Genomic DNA, 25,126 nt, shown 5'->3' with positions numbered 1-25,126 from the left:
AGAGCAGCTGTTAGAAGTGACTAATGATTACATCTATAGCTTCTGCAACGTACCTGACATCACTTGCAAATGCAGGAGAGGACCACAGCAGTTTTTTCACTTTGCACAATCAAGTCTCTAAGTTTCTTTAGCAGCTGAACTTCTTGGGTGTGGAGAGAAGGAAATGTGTTTGATGCAGGGTATGCTTTACTGCAGGGTATTCCTCATATGGGGGGAAAGGTCACCACAGGTCTAAATCTGTGGCCAGGCTCTTACCTCAGCTATAAAGGTGTAATTGCAACATAAGGCTGTTAACCCCTATGTGCTCTGCAGCTCTGGATGACTTTGGTGGAACCGAGTAGAAATGTCTCTTACTAGCAGGTTTTTCTACCCTGTGAATCTTTAGAAGACGGTGTGGGACCTGCGAGCCCCTGTGAGCTGCAAACTCACTTGTAGGGAAAAATGATCACTTGGCCTCCAGTCCCCAGGGAGGAAGCCACCGAGTCCTGGCTGGTGGGCTGCATGGCCGATCCTGAGACCTTCAGTTCTTTGCTGCATCCAGAAACCAGTCCCATGGGTTGTGGAGACCTTTTCTTACCCAGCTGTCCAGTTAGTCCAAGACCATCCAACGGTTCATTCAACAGGGCTTTTAACACCCATCCTTTGATGCCAGCTCTCACACAACCTGTACAGACGTGGACACCTACGTCGGCCTGAGGGGTGGGGGCTGCAGGGGTCTTTTCTGCTCTTGTCATCAGACATGCTCGTGGCCCTTTGCTGACGTCGTATCCTGCTGGCACTTGTGCCTGTTCCTGTTTGCAAATGAGGAACTGAAGCTGTAGGAGACATGATTTGCTCCCGGCTACCGAAGAGTTTAGTCTCAGAGCCAGGAAGCAGCCTCAGGACCTTGGCTGTCAGTTCTCTGCTCTTCACAGGTCCTGTAAATAAGCTTTTGGTGAATACAGCAGGCCTTGTTGAGGAGCACAATGTCCTATTCTCTGCTCCGCGTTCTCTGATGAACGTGCCGTTGAGCACGGTATCTCCATCAGCATCGTGCCACCTGGCCAGCTGCCAGCCCCTCCCCGCTCCGGTTCCTGTGAACACTGTGTAAACACCTGCTCTGCCTGTACGCAGCGTCGTGTCCTGTTCCCGGGCAAGTGCGGAGCTGGATGGAGAGGCGGGAGGGTGGATCTGGTGGTGTGGAAATTAGGATCTTACTCCAGGTATAAGCTTGTCAGGGAAGCAACTGCTTGGAGACTGCGCAGGTGGGGCACGATGCCTGGGAAGATACTGGTTGAAGTGGTGCCCGGGCAGTAAGGGCAGCTGCCTGCATGCCTCGGTGCTCCTGCCCTGCTCCTGCCCTGCAGCCAGGGACGGGCACTTTGTCACTCGGCACCGTGCTGTTGGACAGGCTTTGCGTAGACTTCATGCAAGCGTGCTGTTCACAATAGGGCAGTTTGCAGACACTGTAAGATAGTATTTTTTTTCTCTAATAACTCCTTCTCTCTTGCTTTCTGGACATGGTGTGCAGATAGGGAGAATGGCGATGTTTCTTGTGGTGTATTCGATTGAATCCAAAGTCTTTTGAAATTGCTCAGTGAGAAAGCAGGGTGAGGCTCAGCCACGCACACCAGGGTGATGGAGACTCAGGTTTCCTGCAGCAAGCTGGGGTCCCGACCGCTGCTGCAGGATGGATTTCTGTCACTGTTCCCAGAGGAGCTCTTTGGCTTTTGCAGATAATTAATTTTCAAGTCAAACTGTTTCCCTTATCCAGAATGAGTGCCCTGAGCAATGGGCTGCGGGGACCCTTCTTCTGAGTGTTTTGAGCGGGTATAGCAATCCAGGCTGAGTTAGGGGCACAAATTGCAGGGTGATGCATTGGTCTTACAGGTGTTTCTACTCTTTGCCCCAATAAATACGTAATTTTGCAAAGTGGAGCAACTTCAGCAGGAGAATCTCAAAGGGCCGCTCTCTGCGCTGCACTGGGTTCATGGTTGGGGAACTCTGCTCCAAGGGATTTCTGTTCCTGCTCCTGAGCAAAGCAAATGAGATGGGGATGGCTTAGTCCTCACGCCCAGCCTAGCTTGTGGTCCATCAGCTGTTCTGGGAGGCTCACACCAATGGTGGCCTCGGACAGGGGTGCCCGTGGCAGCTGGGGGAAACCCTGCTCGTTGAAACTCCCTGAGTACCAGACCTTCCTGCAAACGCTGTTGGTTTATGTGGGTCCATGTTATGGGTGTTGTTAGACTCCAAGGAACTTTTGGGGCAGGTGCGCCTTCCTGCCATGGGACAGCCTGAGGCAGATGCTGGATGATGACCCCGGTTAGCCTAGAAAGTTGCCAAGAGAAGTGGAAATAGGTTACAAATGTGCTGATTTGCAGGCTCCCTTGACACCAAATAAATGCTGCTTTGTTGGGTGTAGATGTCCAAATGGACAAACAGCTGAGAACAAGAAGATCACGGAGAACTCAACATGATTCTTTACACTTTTCATTTGATTTACTTCAGTTTTGTTTCCTAGACTACGGCAGCAACCCTCACATGAAAAGCTGCTATTCTTCATTCACAACAAAGCCATCTCCAAATGGATTTTATAGCTGCAAACAATATTTGATCAGTGTTGTGAAGTGTAAGGCGCTATTACATCAGCTTGGCAGATGTGTTACACAGCTGCTGTCTGCAAATGCTGTGGGCCTGCAAAGTTTGGAAAAGAAAAGAAAACAATAGTTACCAAAGAGCAAAGCACCTCAGAGTTTAATTGAGTTTTACGAGAGGAATTTGGACTCAGACTATAGCTGTCCCCTCTCTGAATGTCACTGCAGACCTCCACTGTATGTGAAAGTCCCGCTGTGCTTGAATCGCCTCAAAAGGGAAGATCACTGACAATGAGCATCATTCTTACAGCTGCAGTCTCTGCAGTGGCCTTGAGATACGGTCCTATGGAGAGGACCCAGCAAAATGTTCTGGACTGTGTAAACCAAATGATGGGGACAGGATGGATTCAGCGGGGTTTCCTGCTGAGCCACATTAGTTTTTCTCGGCAGGGTGGAGCGCTCTGTATTTCCCCTTTGTCTTTTCCCTGCTTGGCTTCACGCATCCTCAGAAACTCTGTGTCATGGCAACGGTCTCCTCCATAGAGGAGTCTCTGAATGTAATAATTGCAGCAGCATTTTATAAATACCCACTTTAGAGCCTATATAAAAAATGTTACTACACTGTTATGACAATTTCTCATCCAGATGCTGCTTGTTTTCAGTAAGACCCTAAAGCTTGAGGTCACACCAACTGTGTGGGGATAGCAGTGTAGTTTGTAAAGTGCTCTGGGGTGCTGTAACATGGGGGCGATCAGGCTTGATTTTGTAATAGCACAGCTCTATTCTGATGATCACAAAGCCCCTTTTTAAGAGAGACGAGTGTACTTGCATGAAACCTTGACTTCCTCCGCCTTGTGCCAAGTGAGATGCAGGCTGGCTGCGCTGTTCGTAGCCAGCACTGGGCAGTACCCTGGGGTCTTTTCTGTACCATCCCAAGCGCATCCTTCAAATAAGAAACCCCCAGTTTGCTAATGAACATTAACTGAAGCGTTGTTTGAGAGGCGGATATCCTTGGTGCCCCACTGCCTTTCACTGCCCTTTTTCCAAAGATTAATGTTTCAGGACAAAAGTCATGCTTCTGTACAGAATTTATAGCAACATCCAACTGAGGTGCCTCAGGCACAGCAACACGCCTATGAATTTGATGCCAGCACTTGATTTTCCCTAACATTTGCCCAGGAGGTTGAGTTCGATGGCCAATGCAGAGTGAGTGCCAGGCATGAGCTGGTGAAGGAGTGGCTCTCATGGGACCACAATCAGCCTGCTGTTGTGCCTTGACCTTACCAAAGGGCAGCCGTCCTGCTCCTCTGTCACTTCTTGGATTCTCCTACCCCACAGGAGATAGGGAGGGTTTGTAAGGGAAATGCTCCCTGAGCCTTCACTGTGTGAAGTAAAATACTACCACCTAGTTTTTCCTCAAATGAGTTATTTTGGGTGCTCAACTTGGGACTGCTCGGAAGGGCCTGCTTTTCTGAAGGTGCTGAGTGCCCTCTTCCCAAAAGTGTCATCCCTTGGGAAGCGAGAAACTCAAAGACATAAGGGTGCTGTAGGAATCTGTGTCTCCACCTCTGTGCTGAAGTCAAGGATGAAACTTTCAGTGGAATAAAAAGTTGGGGAGCAAGGTCCTTGCTCCATGACTCCCAAGCGTGGCGGGAATCACCATCCTATGGTGCTTTGCACCTCAAACCCAGAAATGTCAGGTCCACTTGCCAGCATGGCCCCAGTGGTACTTGTTAGCAGGTGGGGTGTGTGGAATGGGGGTCACCTGCACCCACATTTGTGGAGAGCACGACACAGCAGGTCCTACTGCAGCCCCCCAGCACAGCTAGGATTAAAACATCAGTTGTTTTTTGCAGTTTCCATGATGATCATTGAGAAATTGCAGCTAGGAGAGATGTGGGAGAATAAGTACCAGACTCTGGGTTAAAGCATGTATTTTTGAAATGACATTTCTTTTCTGGAAAGCAAAGCTTGAAAATATCTGTGGAAAAATGCTACTTTTTTTCCAACTATGGTTGTCTCTAGCTTAGTTTAAGCCTGCAAGTTGTTAGGATGTTCTCAGTGAGAAAATGTCTTGTGAAACTTTTTAATTAAGTGTTTTTTGGGTTTTTTTTAATCATGCAAAAGTTAACCCCCTTTTCCCATCTTGTTTCCTGGGCAGCTATCAATAAACCAGCATTTCCCTACCATATCACTACAGCACCAGAAACAAAAGCTGCTTTTACTGTAAACCTGTAGCTGTGTTTGCTTTTACTGCTGAGCACTTGAGTCACACGTGCACATTAAGCACAGGGCAAAACTTTGCCTGGCTTGCCAGTGGCTGCGTGTTTGGAGAAAGCCAGGGGTAAGCGAGGTGAGCTGGCTTTGGGGACAGGGTTCAGATGCAGACAAGCTGCTGAACAGCCCCACGCTGTTCTGAGGAAAATATGTGTGCACAGCCGTGGGCTCTTGTCTTGTGTTTTCAAAGACCCGCATGTTTAATATGATCTACTTCATGTGTTGGAGCTCATTAAGTTATTAAATGTGATTTTTATCAGTATGAAACTGTTGACCTGTGAAGAAAATCAACTAATAGAGAAGAAATCTATTGCCACTGCTTGTCCTCAAGTTAGGTGAAGCAGTTGAATGAGCGAGAAATATTTGAAATATCTTTGCAAGACAAACTTCTTTCTTACCAAGACCAATTCTGGGGCCTGTTAAAATCAAGAATGTGTCTGTAGATGCCAGTGGGACTGAGGCTCGATCCTTAACAAACAAAAATAACATTTTTATCCAAAGAGGAAAAAATAGCAGTGCATGCATGGAGGAGCAGAGAGCAGCCTGTGGCCAGCGGGGACGGCAGGAGGCAAAGTACCCCCACCTCGTGCACCTCTGGGCTGCAGCTCCATACAGCCGATTAAAGGCCTGAAAAATCCTTAGATAAAGTAGAAGTGACCAGGAAGCTTTGGAAAAAGTGAAATAGAATAAATATTGATTATGCTGGAGTGTGCTGAAGTATGCAGCCCGTGTGATTTAAAACAGCCAAAAGATTACTCCCTAGGACCAACTCTGTAAAACAATCAGTGTGTAAAATTTGATTATCAGAAAGCACAAGGACTTTAATCTGTATAGATGTGCTTTAAAACATTTATTTGCAGGAACAAGGATGTTTAATTTTCAGCTATTATTCCATTTACAGATAATCCAGAAAAATGTCTATCGGCTATAAGCTCCTCTTGTGTTTAGTCAGTCTGTTTTTTGTTTCCTTCTCCCAGGGAAAGGTAAAATTATGTATATTGTTCTGATGTGCTTCATTGCCACTGAAATGGTCAGTGTGCTAAATATGGTGTTAAAACAGACTCTCCCATTATTTAATTAAAAAGAAATCTAATAATGGAATGTAAGAATAACAGCCTTTCCAGTGCATGTGGCCCCATGCAAGATTAAAACATGATTTCAAAAGCTTGTTTCCTCAGAATTAAAGATGTTAACAGTCTGAAAACCCAACCTTGTTCCCAGCGCAGCAGCCTTGGATGCTGCTGTTCCCAGCAGAAACCTCAGCCCATTACATTGCCAAGGTTAGGAAGTAATGGGGGATTTTGCAAAACAGGGGAGTAAAATCAGTAACTCCAAAATACAAAAATGAACACTGGATATACCCTGTTGAGGGGAGAGCGCTCAAGCTCCCAGGCAGTGCTCCCTTAGTACATTTGACAGATACGTTTGCTGCTGACTTATGGCATTTGCCCTGTTAGAGATATTAGAAACGTTGGTTTCTGGGAGAATCATATATCCTTTGTTATGAAATTTCATATATAATTTGGGGAAGCTGCATTTGGTTCAGGTCCCACCTTTGGGTTAACACATTGATAAATGTGTTTGCTTTGGATTTTTTTTTCTCCGTTTTTAACTGCTGCTTTTGTTTTTTTCCAGAAACCACAATACCTATCTGTGCAAAGGACATCAGTGATGATCTGATGAAGGAGTTTGCTTTTCTTTCTGGTGAGTATGGTGAACTTCTCTAGGGTATCTCTCTCTGTGCGGTAATCAAATACTCCAGACGAACTTCCACGCTATTTGGCAAAATGATACTCTGCACGGGATATTATCCATCAGGTAGTCTCCAGTGCCACTAGAAATGCTGTTAATAAAACATTGAGGTAGTTTGAAAGAGCATATTCGGTTTCTGCTTCAAGCAATACTGCAATATATTCTTACTTTCAAACAACATGTTAACAAGCGTTTTGCTTTGAAATGTATTTCTATAGGTTCCAGACCAGCATGCTGATTTGTCCTTGTCTTTCTGATTTCTTTTGCTGTCTCATATAAAGTACACTCAGTAAATAAAGGAATTACCTCATACCTACTACATTTGTTTCTACGACCTGTGCGTGTGTGTTGTGCTTGAAACTGGAGGCAGGATTTGGCCTGGTTTTGCTATTCTGGTGATGTAAAAAACCTCTGTGGTGATGGCAGTGTGTTTTCTGACCTGACTTTGCTGCTGGACCTGGGCTTTGATGCTGGCCTTACTTGAAAGCATACCCAGGGAAACATCCTTTATTCCAGGTGGCCGAGGGAAAGACAAGGCTTGGATTATCACCCTCCCCGACAACGCTCGCTTCAACGAGGTGCCTGAGGAGGTCGTATCTAAAGTCTTAACATACCTAACATCGGTCCCAAGGTATGTGGCTCCCTTCTAGCTCTTGCCTGTGATGGGAAGAGGTGTTGGCCCTGCCTGGGTCAGTCAGGGGATCTTTAGGGTAATGCCACACGTAGAGGTGGGGAGCATCTTCAGTTCTCAGAGCAAGTAAGAGGGAGAAGATGAATGATGCAAGCCCTTCTGGTGTCCAGGCGTGGTATTTAATGTGCCAGTAACTGCAGAGTAAAAAGTGGACATCATCCCTATGACTTGTCAGCCTGCATGTATCATAAATTTAGTTTATTAAGTTTCTAATTAACAGCAAGCTTTCCTTAAGCTTTGACATGTGTCACTGCTTAAATATGCCATGCCGCTGCAGAAAAATATTTTGACATGTACAAATAGAGAGTCATTACTGTGGAAAAAGAGAAATGTAACCAGAGGAAGAGACTAATTACAGGAACAAGCTGTTTGGGGTCCCCATTACACATGATGGCTCAGCAGCGTGCCGCAGCTCCCATTACCCGCCTGTGTCTCGGGGTTAAGCGGCTGACAGTCTGCCTGTGCCACATACAGACAGGGCTGTATTCTTAGATTAATGGCCCTCCTATTTCTTGCTGCTGAGCCTGGTGACTCAGTTACCTGGAATGCTTGATTTCCTTGAATAATGCCAGTTTTGGCAAATTTTTTCATGCAGGGAGAGCAGGTTGACAGCAGCTAGATGGGAGCTTTCCATCAGCGGCTGCCTTGGAAGAAGTACTGTGTGTTTAGCCACCTTTGCAGGAAAAAAAAGATCCTCTGGTTCCTCTTTTTGGATGGACTCTGAAGTTTCGTGGGCACCTGGCCAGCAGAGCACTGTCCCTGCGTGGACAGGAGCGTGCCACGGTGTGTGCCGGTCAGAGGGGTTTCCCCTTCGTGCTGTGCAGGCAGCCTGTGTCTGTGCATCTGCGCTTCCCAGCTCTGCCCAGTTTCACCAGGGCTTCTTATTTCATATGACTGTAAACACCCTGGCATTAGCATGATGAGCTGTCTTGCTGTCCCTGTAATAGGTCAAACTCAATCAAGAAACTAATGAGAGCTGCGAGCCTGCTGGTGATTCAAACACGTTCAGCATGTTATTAGTAAAAACACTTTAATCATGTTTCTCTGCTCCTCCTGCCACCATAACAGCCTGCCTCCATACCTGACCATCTTAAAAACATGTGCTTTTTAACGCTTTGGAATCAAAAGGGCTGTGGTTTCGGGGAGCAAGGAAAAGCATCACGTGTGTGAGGGTGGAAGGCATCTGTCAACTCTGGTACCTTTGGGTACTCGTCCCTCAGCAGCATCACATCATGGAATCAGGGCTCAGACTTTGGGCCAGAAAGTCCCTAAAAGAGATAAATATTTGACCTGCATGTCAGAGTTAGCTGTGGATGCATCAGCACCTCCCTACCACCTGCCTATGGACGGGTACAGGCATATCAAAACCACACACACAGTGCCTTTCCTATGCAATCAGTAGCAAGGACAGCATATTGTCCTGCTGATACTAGTCAGAGAAACCTCATGGGATGTCAGGTTTGTAGTGTTTTGGGAAGCTGGATTTCAAGAATCATTTTTCTCCTAGAAATAATTGTTAGATAAAGGAGATGCATGCTCTAAGCTATTCTTCTCTCTGCAAGAGGAGTGCATTAATAACATAGCCAGCAGGAAGGTGAGTCCCATAGGCAAGTTAATTTTACTTTAGGATTCCTGGGAACCATGCTGCAGGCAGGAGGCAGCTGCAGAAAGTACTTGTATGGAAGAGCTGTACAGAACAATAAGCAGCAGGTCCCCACCTTCCATGCCCCGCACATCCAACTCAAAATGCGCACGGTGGCCTGCCTGCCTGCCTGCCTGCAGGCTGGCTTTGTTGAACAGTACTGTGCCATGGTGTGCTTGAAGGAGAGGCACAGGTAAGTGCGACAGATCCCGGTATTTGCAGAAAGGAGACCCTAAGAGTGATAAAGCAGCACTTTATCCAGGCTTCGATTGAAGACTTCTACAGTGTAGACTTTGCAACAAATACTGATCTTTTGTGTACCCTAAAAGAATTTATTTCTTCCAAGGTAAGTCAGAATTTCAGTAGAAGCTTTAAGGAAGAAAAAATAATCAATTGAAGTCAGTTATGGTATATGTAAGATTGTTATTACAAAAATCTGTCCTAATTACAATTAAAGTAAAAGAAAAATAATCTTTTAAAACTAAAAAAATCCTGCTGTGTACAGCGTTATGTGGCCTCACCTTGAGCACTGTGAGCAGTTCTGGGCCCACAATTTAAGAAGGATATGAAGGTCCTTGTCTGTGCCCAAAGGAGGACAACAAAGCTGGTGAAAGGGCTGGAAGGAATATCCTATGAGGAGCAGCTAAGGACTTTGGGCTTGTCTAGTTTGGAGAAAAGGTGGCTGAGGGGCGACCTCATTGCTCTCTACAGCTTCCTGAGAAGGGGTTATGGAGAGGGAGGTGCTGAGCTCTTCTCCCTGGGATCCAGCGACAGGACATGTAGGAATGGTTCAAAGCTGCACGAGGGGAGGTTTAGACAGGACATTAGGCAGCATTTCTTTACCAAGAGGGTGGTCAGACACTGGAACAGGCTTCCTCAAGAGGCGGTCAATGCGCCAAACCTGTCAGTGCTCGAGAGGCGTTTGGACAATGCCTTTAATAACATGCTTTAACTTTTGATCAGCCCTGAACCGGTCAGTTGAACTAGATGATCATTGTAGGTCCCTTCCAACTGAAACAGTCTGGTCCATGCCATTCCATTTTGTTCCATTCCATTGCATCTTGTTTGACTATCCAGCTTTTTGGTATTTAGACAAGCTCTGCATGTTTTACTTAGATTGGGAAGTGAAGCACAAAGTGATTTAGAGCTGTGGCTGATAACACAGCGTAATGACACAGTGAAGGGTGCTGTTGGGTATAAATACCTCTGAATTTAATAATTAGGCAGTGGGTCCTGACAGTGTGCTCTGATCCCACCAGGCACAAGGAGTCTCTCAGTCCTGTGATAAATCTCACAACTGCAGACTCTGGGATCTGATTTCAAGTCCTCCTGCAAAGCATCCCAAGTCTTTATTTTTAGTCTGGTGTGTCCTGCAACACGTACAAAATAAAGGGTAAAAAAAAAAAAGTGACAGGAAGCACCTGGAGAGAAATAATCCTTGGTCCTGTTATCTGTCCTCATCTTTCTGCTGCTGGATGCAAATGAACTCACCTCTTGCAGCCTTGGTGAGAAAGCATTGATTTATTTTTATGTCAGTCTAAAAGGTACATTTCAGGACCGGATAACTGATAAACCTGCAAGGCCTGGGTTGCAAATAGTCACAGACTTGCTCCACTAGTCCCAGAATAAATTAAAAACTTTCCACGGTAGTTTTCAAGCCTTTTGAATAGCTAGGAACTTTCTTCTTTGTGTCTGTAAGGGAACTGATAATAGTAAATTAGCATGCTCAGAGGCTACTCTCTGAATATAACCTTGTCCTGAGTAAATAGCATACTTTGGCATTCTATTAACTGACAATACACTACAGTCTGGCTGCCTTTTCTAAATTACTTGGATTCTGGGGTTTTTCTTCAGGTTTTATTGTGATGACAGCAGTGCTGTGTAAACACTATATATATATTTTTTTTTTTTCAATTGCAGCCTGTTGGGAAATACTGTGGGGAGTTAGGGAATTGTTTCTCATAAGACAGAGACCTACCTTTTAAAGTTTTAGGGTGTGCTGAAAAACCAAAGGGTTTTATTTTTACCTCAAACAAAAGGATCCTTTTGTCCTCTCCCACTCACTCGGGTCATTTAACTCGTGGTGAGGATGAACAGAGCTGACAGAAACCTGCAGAATCATCTCCTGTTGCCGAAACTATTTTAGCTAAAAAAAGGTTTTGGCTGAAAAGTTGTGCCTGATCCAGCTCACAATGTGTAACCTCAGGCTTTACTACATGCGGAAGTTCTGTGTACAACCCATGTGTAAAATCCGCTCTTAATTTTCTGTGCTCTTTTCTGCTACGCCTCAATGGCAATGTATTAATTCACATGAAACCTTTGCACTTTGGGTGTGACGTTAGAGATCCATAAGTTATATTTGTAGAACAGCTTGGGAGCTGGGGGCCTCTACGTATCTTCAGTCAGTTGTTATTATGAGCCAAAGGGAATTTTTTTTTTCCCTCTCAGCACAACTGCTTATTTCTTTTAAATATATTTGTCAAAGATGTGGCTATCACAAAAGAGAGCAGCAAGATGTGCACTGAATGAAAGCTCCTGCGCTGGCTTCAAGTGTCTTTTTTTCCTGTAGTGAAGTTGCCAAGTATTGTCTGCCATGTGATACTTCTGAGTAATCCACCATGTGTTTTCACTTGCCAAACACAAGAATTACTGAAGACGGTGCTTGCGGTAGGCTGCTTGCATGGGGCCGTGCCCAGTGCAGACACCCGACCCAGCTCTCAAGATCCAGCACGTGTACTGGGAGCCTCTCCATAGCACTGAGATGCCCGGATAGGGTGGCGTGGGACATGGCTATCCTGTTTCAGCATCCGCAAAATAAATATTGTAAATATTACCTAAGTCTCCTGTAAATACACTCACATCAGAGGACTTGGTTACAAGCTGGCGTACCCTTACCTGTGTGCAAACATGAGTCCAGTTGGTAATTCTGGCTGCCCTGAAGTGTGTACTGTCATGGGTTGAGCCTGGTTGAGCTGTACCCAGTTAGTCTGGAAAGGCAATATTTGAATTACAGACAGGAGCTCACTGTCGTGTTAGGTCACCTGCCAGACTGGGCATCCCTGGTACTGCTGGCTCGCTTGGTAAGGCTGGGGATTTCAAAGCAACTTCAAGGATTTGGATGTCAAAAGAGATGTCAGGAAGCCTGTGCTTGCCAAATGAACCGGAGTGTGTTGGAAAGTGCCTCCCGGCAATCGCTGCCTCTCTAGCAGGGCCTTGGGAGGTGCTGGGGAAGCCCCAAGAGCCTGCTTCGGCACCAGCTCCCGCTCTCCTGCTGCCAGGCTGGCATCACCCTTCCCTGGCTTGGTGTCACTTCTCTTGCCTTGTGCCAAAACAAGCCAGGAGTCATCACTTGGTTGCTGTAACCTGGGCAAGCGGGTGACAAGCTCCCTCGGAGGAAAGAGCTCAGCGGTGAGGGCAGGGATATGCATCGTGGGGCAGTGGCTGGTGGAGGCTCCTGGCCCCCCGGAGCTGCTCAGCAGGAGCACAGCTGCCTCTGACCTTCACAGAGTCCTTCTCAAGGCCAGTGCAGGTTTCAAGGGCAATCTGTTGTCTCCACCTCCCACACAATGCAAAGGTGATGCTTAACCCTGGGCTAACCATAAGGTGAGCTTCCCAAATTTCTTGCCAGAGTCTGCTCAGGGAAATTTTTTCGAAGGGAATTTTGGCAATCGTGGAAGTGTCAAAGTGTAGTTTGCATGCTGTGTTCTTGGGTTTGGGTTTTTTTGGGGAGCAGAGTCACATTCCCGCAAAATGTTACCTGGTTATTGGTATTTTCTTATCTCATAGTCAACATGAGTCTGACACCAAATTTATCCTAATCTTGGATAGAAGATTGGACACGTGGACATCGGTCAAAACGACTCTCCAAAAAATAGCAGTAAGTCCTCTTTAATGTTAATTTTTTTATTGTACTAAGTCATTGTGCCTATTATGTATCACTTTCAGAAAACACTGGGAACCAGGAGCAATGATGCTTGTGCTTTCTCTCTAGGTAGTATTTTGTTTTATGGCCCTATAATTAATTCAGGCATAGCTCTATGCCCCATTTGAGTGCGTAAATGAGCTGTTTGAGTATTAACTGATTCATTTGCTTGTTTTTGTACTTTTTCATAGTGGTTCAAATGTGTTTTGAGCCATGTTCTATGCTTTTGATGGGTGGAGAATTTGGCTTCATGTATGTTTTTTCTAGACACTGGTTATTAGTGAGACTATATTTTACCTAATTGTCAGTGACAGAAAGTGTTACATTCTTAAAACAGGCTTCACAAGCATTTGTACGTGGGCATGGGTGGAAAAATCTGTTTTAAATGCGTATGTATGCATTCATGTATTTTAAATATCTATTACACATATTTATGTGCAACACATCATTAGCACATATTCTCTCTGAATATATCTTAAAAGTAAGCTTTTTGCCACTCAGCAATGCATTGTGTCTTACGAAATCAGAGCATGGTATTACAGTAGCGCGTGCAGGTGTAGAAAAGTCATGTTTATAGATGCATGGATAGGTAGGAGCTAATGCTTTCCTAACCAGACCATGCCATGTGGGTAAGTCAATGAAGATATTCTGGGCGTATTGTTACTGCCTTTGCTTCTGCTTATAATCACTGAACAGTTAAAGGTTGATCCATCTGGTAGAGAATGAAGTAAACAGTATGTACTGAAAAGGAAAGCTCTTCCCTGATCCTGGTTAGATCTGATAAAGTTACATCGTACGCTATTTTAAGTAGTTAATACTGGAACAGCTGAACTTAGCATTAAAAATGTCTGGCTTTGATGGCATTTTGCTGGTAGGCATCCTGTAGAAGAAGGAAGAGAGGTTTACCTTTCTGCAGTGTGCATAAGACACTACTGTCAGTATTTTGGGTTCTGATTTTCCTGAATGGTATAAACTGACTTTCCAAGTGTGGTTAGCATACCATGAGAGAAGAAGCAGCATTTAAAAAGTAGTGCTTTAAAGTGATCATCAAAATTCAGTTCAGCTGCCAGCATCTGAACAGGTGCTAGGACTAAGAGCCTCCTTTAAGGGTGATGTAGTTGCTTTGCATAGTTTGGAAGTTTCAAATGTGAAAAAACTCTGTCCTAATTTGTAGCTTCTACAGAAGTGTCATTCATTTTGTGTTTAATAAGAAAATTTAATTATTGTGTGACCTTGGAGCATACACCCAATTTGTGTACCTGTGTGCGCTGTGTGTCCATGGAGAAAAGTGACTTAGCCTGTAGGGTCAGGGCTGTCCATGTAAATAACATGGGGGTGCTCTGTGCAAAGAGGAATGACAAGCAAGAAACCTGTGTCCACTAAATCTTAAGACTTGGGAATCTTGCCTTAAAATGAAGGTCTGGTCCTCAAGGGCTGTCTTTGTGTCCAGGAAGCGTTTGACTGGACTTGCCATTGTGCAGCTAACACAAAAGATTAAATCTTGATTTCTTTGCGATCATGACCTATGCTGCAATAAAAAAAAAAAAATTTTTTCTGATCTTTGTGTAATTTTGGAATAAAGAAGTGCAAATAAGCTGAATTTGAAATACACAGAGTGGCCTATTTTTTCAGCATGTGTATATGCAATTGCAGCTCTGCGGTTGTACATCTGATCCAGAAAAATTTTGTATCAGTCTGTACTGATTTTCGTTTAACTCTTTGTGTACGTCTGTAATTCCACGGGCAAACCAGGCTCAGGCTGGCACTATTTGCTCTGGGAAGCGAGGCCCTGCTGCCAGGGTCAAGCCTCCCGTTTTGGCAGGAGCATCCTTCCTTACTTCCCCGCCCCCCCCCCCCCCCCCAAAATCCTAAACAACGTTAAAACGTACCTTTGAGATAATGCTGGGGGGGCGGGGGGGGGGGGGGGGGGGGAGGGTAAAAGCTCTCAGCTGAGAGCCCAATCCTCGAAGGAAGGCGCTGGCCCCGTCTGCAGGATGATTTTTGGCATTCCACCTTAAAAACAAGCCCGGCGCTAGGAAGGAGAGCGGGGCTGCCAGCCGGGAGCCGGGTGCCGGCAGGGCTGCCTGCCTGCCTGCCTGCCTGCTTTCTGCCCGCCCCGGGAGCCGGGCGAGCTCGGGGGGGCTCGGCGGTGGCAGCCCCCCGCGATGGCGGAGGCGGGCGGGCGGCGGGGCGGGCGGCGGGCCGGCAGGGATGCGGTAAGGCTCCGGGCCCGGCGCCGCAGCGCCCAAGGACGGGGAGGAGCGGGGGGGGGTGTGAGGATGTGGGGGGGAATCGCGGCCACCAGAGGCCTTTTTGCACCGGGAGGGTGGGAGAGGGGGAGCTGGAGGGAGCGGGAATATTGCCCGGAGCGATTTTAACGGCGCAGCGCGGGGAGCGTTTTTAGTAGCATCTTCCGTGCGGGAGTAGCCACGGTTGGGTCTTAGTTGGGCATCGGTGTCCTGCGGTGCTTCCTGCAGCGCAGCTCTGGGATGGCGTGGGAAAGGCTGATTTATTGCTCCTACAGTAAGGGGAAGCCTCTCGCAGGGAGGGGGCCCTGGGGAGAATTGGTGCACCAGCGATGCTAACAGCATCTTCGGGGGTTAATTATGCAGCCGGCTAAAATAAAGGTAGCGGAGCGCTTTGGAGTTTCATTTTGGCTCTGGGGGAAGTTACAGCTCAAATTAGCAGTACCTGGCATTTTGTTGTATGACTTTTCCTTTAAGGGACAGCAGAAAGTCATTCACTTCAGCACCTGTATAAGGACCTCTAGCCTCAGTCTCCATTGCTCAGAAACAAACTTACTGGCAGATAGTATTTTGTTCTTTATGTTTATTGATTTCCAACCTCATGAATAAAAAGCAGGGAAGAATATTCTCTGCAAATTGAATTCCTAAAATTAGGAAAAATCCCCTTTAAATGCGTTGAGATGTGATATTCACTAAAGAGGTAATAACTGTGCTGCTTTCAATGCATACCCTTTCTTGTGCTGTATTAGCCCAGTTCATCTATATTGATTATATTAGGGCTGTCTGCATGGTTATAATTGAGCGTGCATTTGAACAAGTTGCTGACTGGGGCCTTAAGGTATACACATTTGTGTCCTCAGAAGGGGGAGAATGTTCTGAGCATGGTCTTTGGTCAGTGAGATAGTTAATAGTAGTGAAATGTTGCCAACTGCCTGATAAATCAGTGGAATTACGCTGATAGTTTTCTGCGTTTCCTGATATGCTGCAGAGCAATAGCAGAGGGCAAATGCTTCAGAGGGTTTTTTAAGGTGTTTTGTTACATAAACCCAAGTTTGTGACATGCACAAGATTCTTTGTAGTGTTATAAATAATAAGATAAAACATAAGTCAAGATTAAGGACCCTTTTGTCTTTGCTTTCTTGATTATATTGTGGGGAAGGGTTTTTTCCAGCAGTACCTTCAGTATCGTTAGAGTTCAGTTTGCAGGTAACTTACCTATACTTCAGCCCTTTAGAAGAACTAAAGTTGCAGCAGTGATTAAAAAAGATATAGTCTCTTCAGGAATGTTATCTCTGAGGAATTATTGTTCTTTCTTTATACAGAGAGAGATACATTTTTTTTTTTTTTTTTAACATTTCATCCTTTTGCTTAAGTCTGTAGGAGGGCACAGGACATGGCTTGATTGGTGGCTGTTTTTCTGCAAGCTTATTTTTTGTCTTGTTTGTTTTTTCCACACTTGAAATACATTAGGTATCATTTGCAAAGCTGTATGTCTTGTTTTGTAGCTACTCTAAAGTGCTGACCTTGATCCTATATGTATAAGATCAGCTGAAAAATCCCCAAACACTTTCTAAACTGAATGGAAATCAAATCACCTGTCCTGAAAACCCAGCCACCTCTAAGGTGAAACATATCAAGGAGCAAAAGGGTTACAGTTGTGTGTGTATGGAGCATAAAGTTGGATCAAAGAAGAGTTTGCCCCTGTGTTGAATGTGGCAGAAGAATGCGAGTGCCAGGTTATGGGCTATTCTTGTATGTTGTGTGGAACATGTTGGTGTCCTGTATTCACGAAACCAAAGGTGTCCAAAGGCACCTTTGCTCTCAGAGAGGCATTTCACACCTTGTCGCTATTGCGGTGTAGTTTTGGCAGGCGGCTCTGCTTGCCTCCTGATCGCTGCTCTGTTTTCCTGGAGCTGTGCGTTTCCTGCCCAAGGGCTTGTAGGACAAGGCTTTCAAAGTCTGCAGGTTCCCATGGGGCGATATGGTTTGGAGACCCAGGCCCCTCCACCAGGGATTCTGCTCTGCACGTGAAAGGTGCATGCCACAAAGGTCCTGAAGGAGTAGGAGAAGGCAAAGCAGACTCATCTCTGCTTGAAGTGCCAAACAGGGTTAAAGGGGACAGAGGATGGAGCAAAATAATGAGATAAGACCGAGGGAGGGTGCATCTCTGGGTGGTTGTTCTTCTTAAAGATATTCCTGATGCATTTTTCAGGAAGGGGTCAAGGTAGGAGCCTAAAGTTCAGAGACCTGAACACACTGTTGTGTTTCTGAACTAGAAACAGTGACTTTCCCCAAACTCTGTGGGACTTCATTATTGGATTCACCTACAATGGACTCATAACCATGCAGAAGGACCTAAAATGGCACCTCTGAGGTCCTTTAAAGCATTGCAAGAAAGACCACTGGCCTCACAAGGCTTTGGTTCGAGTCAGTTAGAGCCATTAACACCAGGAGTGCAGGGCCTGTCTTGGAGCAAAAGCATCCTATCCTTTGAGGTTTGCAGCTCGTGGTGGCTCCTTGGTGATATCTTTGAAACCTTGCTGGGGGATGCTACTAAGGTCCTGTCTGCAGAGAAATGCCAACTGGGAAATGACCGGGATGTAAAATGAGCCAAACATGGACGTAAAGGTGGGCGTGAGGGAATGACATGATGGACTTGCAGCTCTGCAGGGATGGGCATGACACTGCAGTGAATACAGACTGACAGGTCTCTTCCTGGGATGTCCTAGTGCCATGGGACATGCCGGAGCATGAAGAGTGTCAAGGACTAGCCAGGTTAGCCAACAGGCCTGGAAAGAGCAATAGCAGCATTTACTGAGTCCAACAGACAGCCAGCATGGTGAGGTGGGACAGGCAGCCAGCTTCTCTGGGATGCACTGGAGGATGAGTTTTGAGATTGCCAGAGACTTTCCAGTGAAATATTAATGCTGTAAATTTTCAGTTCATTCAAAATGTCTACAAGTCTCTGCCAGTTCTGGTGGTGCTTTCCTCAGTGAGGTTTTCTGCATCCCAGGCAGAGATTCTTCTCAATGTGAGGAACCCCTCCAACTCCTTGGAGATATCCAGTAACCTGTGGATGATTTTCTTTCTAGTAATATGGGAAGCTCAAGTTAAAAATCCTGACCTGAGCAGGGTCTCCAAGATGGGTTTCTTTTCAGAGCTGTGCCTAGTAGCTGGGCTGTTGGAGGGCCTGCCCGGGGTTGTCTTGCAGGAGAGCTGATTTCCCTTGCTGGGCTAATTAAACAGGTATTGGAGCAGGGAGCTGAACCTGGATCTCCTGCAGCCTCTCGCCCACACTTTCTTGGGCAAGACCTGTCTCAGAGCTGCAAAGTTCTGGTGACTCCATGGCCAGGTTTAGACCTTTGGCCCATCTGCAGGTTTGATGGGGTTGGAAGTTGGTTCTTTGGGTACACCGCTGTGTGCCTGGGGCCAGCAGCCACTTCCGAGACGTTGTGTGCTAACCAGGTGCTGTGTAACAGAGGTACAGCACCCAGGGCCTGCAGCCAGCACAAGCGTCTCCGTTACTTAACGGTTTGCTCTTGTTTCTAATGCCAAATCTTTGTCCCTGGCACCATTCTTGTTGACTTCCAAAGGGTATGAAATTGGCACTTCATTCACATTAACTTCTCTTTTTTTTTTTTTTTTCCCCTGCTCCTACTTAAAATAACGGCAGATCAATATATTAAATTCATGTGGCTTATTTGGACCTAAAAGTCACTGTCCATTTCTAAGTGGGGTTGTGGGCAAAGGAAGCCACAACCTGACCTCTCCTATGCAAGAAAACATAGCAAATGAGTTACAATGCAGTTCATGGATGTCAGAGCTCAACTGTAATATCTGACTTTTTTGAACAACACTAATGCATGTTTATGGGAGCAATCTTTGTTTTGAAGACATAGATTAAGTGCCCTGCAGTACAAAATACCTAAACATGTTCATTACTTTCACCCTTGGTATAGATACTGCTATCATGTTTCATGGAGGAGGATAACATAAGGAGGAATATATGGAGAAATGTAACCTGGCCTGGCAGGATCTGAGAGTAAATCATATGTCTTAATTAACTCAATTCTTTGCATCATGCACTTATCCATAATTTAATGATATGAATCCTACTTTCTTAAAAATTCTTTTTCATTCTCAAGCACCCTTTTCACAGATCTATTTAAAAACGCACCTGCCAACCATATGCTTGAAAAAAGGCTCCAGCAGTGTAGACAGGAAATTCCAAATTCTTGCCACAAATTAAATGTTGCCTAGTAATTACCAGGGACAAGAAGAGTATGCTTGATGCAGTTATGGGATGATTAGCAAGTTTGGCAATAAATTTTGCTTCCTTGATCTGCCTGTCATTCCTCTCAATGTTCCAGCCCTCTGTTCCCTGCTAAGTCATAATTTCAACTCCACAAGTTGTAATGCTGAACACAATATATAGTATTAAAGTTTATAATAAGTGGCCCTCCAAGGTGCCTGGCTGAACTCCTGCATGATCCAAAGGAAAGTGGGACTGGACAATCATCCTGCAGTTACGTCCCATATCTCTAAACCACTTATGATGTCTCCCTCCTGTTTTGAAAATAAGAAAAGGCTATCGGGGCAATCAGAAAAAAATACTAAGATCTGAACAATTTCCCCTCTCTTCAAGGCATTTTAAAGCCATGTCCCCACGTTGAATGTTGTCCCTGTTGCCTTGCAGGCATCTTTCCCAGGGAACCTGCACTTAGTGATGGTTCTTCGTCCCACTGGGTTTTTCCAGCGCACCTTCACTGACATCGGATTTCGGTTCAGTCAGGAGGATTTTCTGCTCAAGTTACCGGTATGAGCATGGCGAGTGTTGTGCCTGTGTGTGTGATTGGAGGCTGTCTGCACACCTCGGGTCAGGGTGTGAGTGTCCCACTCTGCAAGCACCTATGTGATGACTAACTAGAGTGTCTCTGCCAGAAATGCCCTATTTCCACCAGATCTCTCTCCATTAAATCTCTCCTGTAGTGTTTTTCAGCTCCCTTGTGCACAGTTTGCTCCCCACAGAGCATGTCCATGGTAGTGGGTGGTGGGCTTCTCAGCCTGTCCTCATGCCCCATATAGGCTGCATGCTTCTGTGGAGGATAACACCATGCTCAGGAATTTGTTTAATGTCTGAAAAATCAAAAGACACATCTAGTGAAGCTTTTGCTATGAATTCCACCCATAACTGCCATTTTCATCTCAGTGTAAACTCCATACCAACATCATGTTGGTATTTGTTTCTAAAATAGCAACTGAAATGATTTTATATTCTTAAGTCAAAGTTTCCAAGACTTCTAAAGCCACCTTGATTATAGGACATAATGAGAAATGGAGAGACATAATTAAGAGAAGAAACTTATTTTATGGAATCTAAGGTTGATGCAAGTACAAATGCACAAAACAAACCAGTGTTTTCCTTTAGGAAATAATATTATTTTCACAAACTTTGCATTTTTCACTTTAAAATGATAGTCATTTGCACAGCTTTGAAAACTCATGACTTATCCCAGCGCAGATCAAGAGACACAAAAACTCATGAGTATTTATTTATGTGAAATTGGCCAATGCTTCATAACTTATTAAAATGTTTATTGTTTTTACAGATTACTGGTCATCCCTTGCAAAAACCTGCATTACTTGTGCTTTCAGCTCTGTTCTGCAGTCAGATACTGCAGCATCTCACTGTGCTTTGCATTTAAGGAAGAGATCAGGGTTGGCTTACAAAAATGGTCAAATACATCAAATAAAAGCCATGTTAAGCCATAAGCATAAGAAGAAAGCCATGCTGTAAAACAATATTTAGAGCAAACCCAATTGTTAGATACATAACAGATTTGTAGGCTTGATCTGTGTATGACTTGGGTAGAAGTGATGATCAACCAACGGTGTTGCCTTGTTTGTAGGTTGTTATGCTGAGCTCAGTTAGCGACCTGCTGACATACATTGATGAACAGCAATTAACCCCGGAGTTTGGAGGCACCCTGGAGTACTGCCACAGCGAGTGGGTCATCTTCAGGACTGTACGTACCGGGGCTGAGCACTGGGCTCTTGGGTGTTTGGGATCGATTGAGGAAGATTTTCTTAAGGCAATGAGCAATGGGTAGGTGAAAGTAACCTCTGAAGGCAACTACATTTCCTTGATCAGATTTGCAGAGGAGTCAAGTGGTGTTAGGCACTTGATGGGTTTATAAGGGAATTGGATGATTAACTCTCACAGGCTGCTTTTGAAATTGCTCCCAAAAGATCTGTTTTCTTAAGTCTTTATTAAAATTCCCTTAATGGTAGACACAAAAATAGGCTTTTTTTTTTTTTTAAAAAATGGTTGCTTCATGTGATTAAAATCACAGATGTATTTGGGAAGCAGGGCAATGAGACTGCTTTCTGCATACTGACCGAATGCAGAGAATTCAGAAAATTTCCTTTTGTTTTTTTTTTCTTTGCAAGAATTTTCCTTTAATATTGCCAGGAATCAGGCATTTAATTCCCTGACCTGCGCCTTGCCATGTGTTTCTATGCTTCCTGTACACTCTTAGTTTTCAGTGGGACTTTGTCTCCCAGATTAATGACAGGTTGGATTCCTGGTTACCTTCCAAACAAATCAAAGCACTAATGAAAAATGTACCAGACATCCTAGTGCCCCTTGGCCTGCAACATCATCCACACCAGCAGATGTGGAGTTCAGTATAAAGACAAAAGCACAAGACATTGTAGCTGGAATAACTCAAGATACTGCTTGTGCCATTAATTTTGTGCCAGTTTACGCTGATTCACTGCCAAATTAACAAGTTTTTAAAATTTTTGGCTCCTAGTTTTGTTCTTTTGCATGATGTGTTAAAGCAATAATGGCATCGCTCTCACACTTGGAGACAAAAATGACAAAATGAATGACAAAAACTGTTAATCGAAGAAAAAGATAGTTTCTAGACCGTAGCTGCATATGGTAGATAAGTGTCCATATGAAAAGCCTCTCTCAAAATTCCCTTGTAGTGTGCTTATAAAACATTTCCTGAAATTTCCATGGAAAATGCACACTGTTTAAAAAAATAAACTCAAATGTAACTGATCACATTATATTACCCTGTTCTCAAGAGCAGAGCTGGAGCTGTGAGTGGGGCTGGTGCAGCCTCACCTTGCCCAGTGGTGTGGGAGCTGTTTGGTGCCAGAGCTCCCACTGGCTGTCTGGGATGTGCTGGGGAGGTACCAACAGCACTCATTTCCATCCCACTGTCTCCGCTTTGTCTCCTGCATGCTGCTTGTCTCCCTCCCTTGTCCTCTTAGTGAAGCTGGGGATGAGGTGGCCATGATGCCAGGCTGCCTTGTAACCTGCCATTCAGGCTTGCAAAGCTGGAAACATCCATCACCAAGAAGTCAAATACATCTCCAAAGCCCTACTACCTGGAGGTGCTTCCCAGTGTGGGTTAAGCAGAGGAGAGGAATAATAGAAGAGGAATTACAGGAATTTGCAAGATGGATCCTATAGTGGCTTCTGCTATAGATGTCCAGTATGTGGTAGGAAAAAATCTCAGAGTGCACAAGAACAGGCAGCAGAAAACAAAGCGTGCCCCAAACTATCCTTATTTAAGTCCCTGTTATGGATCCAGACTGCACTAAAAGCCACCTGGCCATGTGTTGGTGGCCACTAGCTGATGCACCGCAGCACACATCAGCTCTGTCTGCAGTGGACATCCCACCCACCTCCCACAGAGCAAGCTGTTAGGCTCCCCTGCAGATCGCAGCCTTGGCTCTTCATATAGTCTTAATGATCTGTAGGAATACCCTGAATCCCAAGCCGATTGCAATTATTGTCTCCTACCAGGCAATAGAGAGTTTTGCACTAACCGTGAAGGAAATTGCACAGATGTTACAATCCTTTGGTACGGAACTGGCAGAGACCGAGCTACCGGACGACATGTATTCAATCGAGCGCATCCTGGCCCTGCGCACGGAAAAGTACTACCAGCTCAAGGTATGTCTCATCAGCAACTCCACCACGGGTTTCCAGCCCCTATTTGCTCAGCAAGTTGGGATTTCTGGGGTTTGACTGCCTGTTCGTTTGGTGCCCACTCCTCCTTTCCTCCCATGCATGTGTACGTGTTGACAGACAAAATAAAACACAGCATGACTGTTTCTGTATGTTCCCCTTACATTTGCCATCCACTCAAGGAGATTACCCTGCCAGCATCCAGCAAACTGTCTCAGCTGCCGTCTCCTTGCTGGCTGCAGAAGTTGGTGTCTGTAGCATGCTCCTCCCGTGGGCTTTGCACGTCTTGCTGGCAGGAGGGTGGGTGGGAGGCTTTGTTACCTCTGCGTTCGTGCCCTCAGTGAGATTCTCTCTGCTTCACCCCCACGGCTGAAGGAACCTGCATGCACAGATCAGCAGCAGGTCTGGAGGGGTGGTTTGTCCCCAGGTCCCTCTGCCTGATGCAGCTTCCCTGGGGGGACTTCAGGGAACTGTGCTGGAGAGCATCCAAGGTGCAGATTTTGTGCAAGCACATGGTACAGAGCACTCATGATCCCTGTCTTCATGTGAGCCTTCATGTTTCATCTTAAACAACATTTGTGTCTTTAATATTTTAAGCTTTTTTTTCAGCTATTTATGATTGTGGTTAATATTGTTCTAGGAGTTAGTGGAAGCTTTAGTGCAGCCAGTTGCTGCTATATCGAGCTGTTGTCTTTATTGCTCCTGTATCTTTCTGGGGACAGCACAGGCCTGTCCCCAAACCCTCGCTTCAGAAACAATTCCTGTGTTAATAGCCATGCTGTGCGGTTGAAGAATGAGCTCCTTTGCCTTATGACAGGATTCATTTACATAAGTCAAAGAAGTGTATCTATTTTCATTTATAGCCATTTGTCATTCACGTGACAGTGAGTTCCCATAAGGCTGCCTGTAAGAAATATGCAATATGACATCCAAAGTGTTCTGTGTGTAGGCATAAATGTATGTGCGTATGTATAGAATGTATCATTGTAGATACTGCCAATAGTTCTTTATTTCTTTTTTGTAAATGAAGAGAGCTGTAGTATAAAACGACGGCTACATATATTGCAGTATGACTTACTGACTTAAACTTCATGCTTAGGACTATAGCCAAAGTGCAGGGGGCAAATACCGACTACACAATGTGGTCCTGTATATAAACCAGTCAGTAATACACACTTTCCTCTGTGGAGTAATAAAACATATCAAGTGTTTTCATTTGCATATAAAGCACAGCAGTACTCAGTACAAGGCATCTGTTGCTTTTAATGCCTCATCTATTAATTTCAAATATCAAACCCACTCACTGGCTTTTGACTGAAATGAAGTCCGTTGGCTTTTTTCTTTTGTTCCTTCTAAGACCATGAAAGATGAAAGCAGATGAGAAACTGTGCACAGATTGTGGTGACAGCAAGACATGGGATCCTTGTCTCTCTCATGACAACCCCAAGATTGGTACAGCTGATTCCTGAATTCAGATAATGAGTTGATCAGAATAATTTATGTAGCTGTGATACCAAACAGAAGCTGGTTGCAAACACAATGAAAAAATGACAGAGTAACTAAGAATTTAACCTCTTTGATATACTGAATGGGAAAAAATCAAGTTAACACCTGTTTGACAGTCAGGCTAATTTGTCGTACGTATAATGAAAGGCTCTGAATCAAAAAGGGAATGCAGGGCTCTGGAGAGTGAGATGTAAGAGGATGAAATAACAGCCACCTGCAATCTAAAGCATGCTGCATAATTCCTCTTCCCTTTTGAGTTTCCTGGATGTAGTAGTATCAAAAGGAGACAGAGGTTTTTGCCTTGTGGTCATCTCCCGTGATGTTTTAGTGCTAAGGATGCAAACCGGCAGCAGACACTGTGTGTGGGAGAGGAGAAGCTCTTGTGGCTGTGTCCTCCTGCTCCTGGGCTGCTGCCCTGACGATGCTGTTATGTTTAGGTTACTGTGAGCTATCTGGGGTAGACAGACATTTAAAAGTCTGTGCTTTCTGAATCTTCTCCCTAAAGTGATTTTGTTGTTGTTTCTCTTGCA

The 25,126-nt window shown here is 45.1% G+C and overlaps 1 protein-coding gene across 1 annotated transcript in view; it reads left to right on the top strand.

Moving 5' to 3' along the window:
• MCF2 (MCF.2 cell line derived transforming sequence) overlaps nt 1-25,126 on the top strand; it is a 60,405-nt gene that overhangs the window by 6,269 nt on the left and 29,010 nt on the right. Inside the window, exons 2-7 of the mRNA XM_074834747.1 lie at nt 6,486-6,554; nt 7,119-7,233; nt 12,722-12,812; nt 19,800-19,919; nt 21,013-21,129; nt 22,926-23,075. Coding sequence (XP_074690848.1) covers nt 6,486-6,554; nt 7,119-7,233; nt 12,722-12,812; nt 19,800-19,919; nt 21,013-21,129; nt 22,926-23,075 — 662 coding nt within the window. The remainder of the gene's footprint in view (nt 1-6,485; nt 6,555-7,118; nt 7,234-12,721; nt 12,813-19,799; nt 19,920-21,012; nt 21,130-22,925; nt 23,076-25,126) is intronic.

Source organism: Strix aluco, chromosome 10 (assembly GCF_031877795.1).
Source record: "Strix aluco isolate bStrAlu1 chromosome 10, bStrAlu1.hap1, whole genome shotgun sequence".
NCBI lineage: Eukaryota > Metazoa > Chordata > Aves > Strigiformes > Strigidae > Strix > Strix aluco.
The sequence above is the reverse complement of the archived record's forward strand: the minus strand, read 5'-3'. Positions and strand labels throughout refer to the sequence as shown.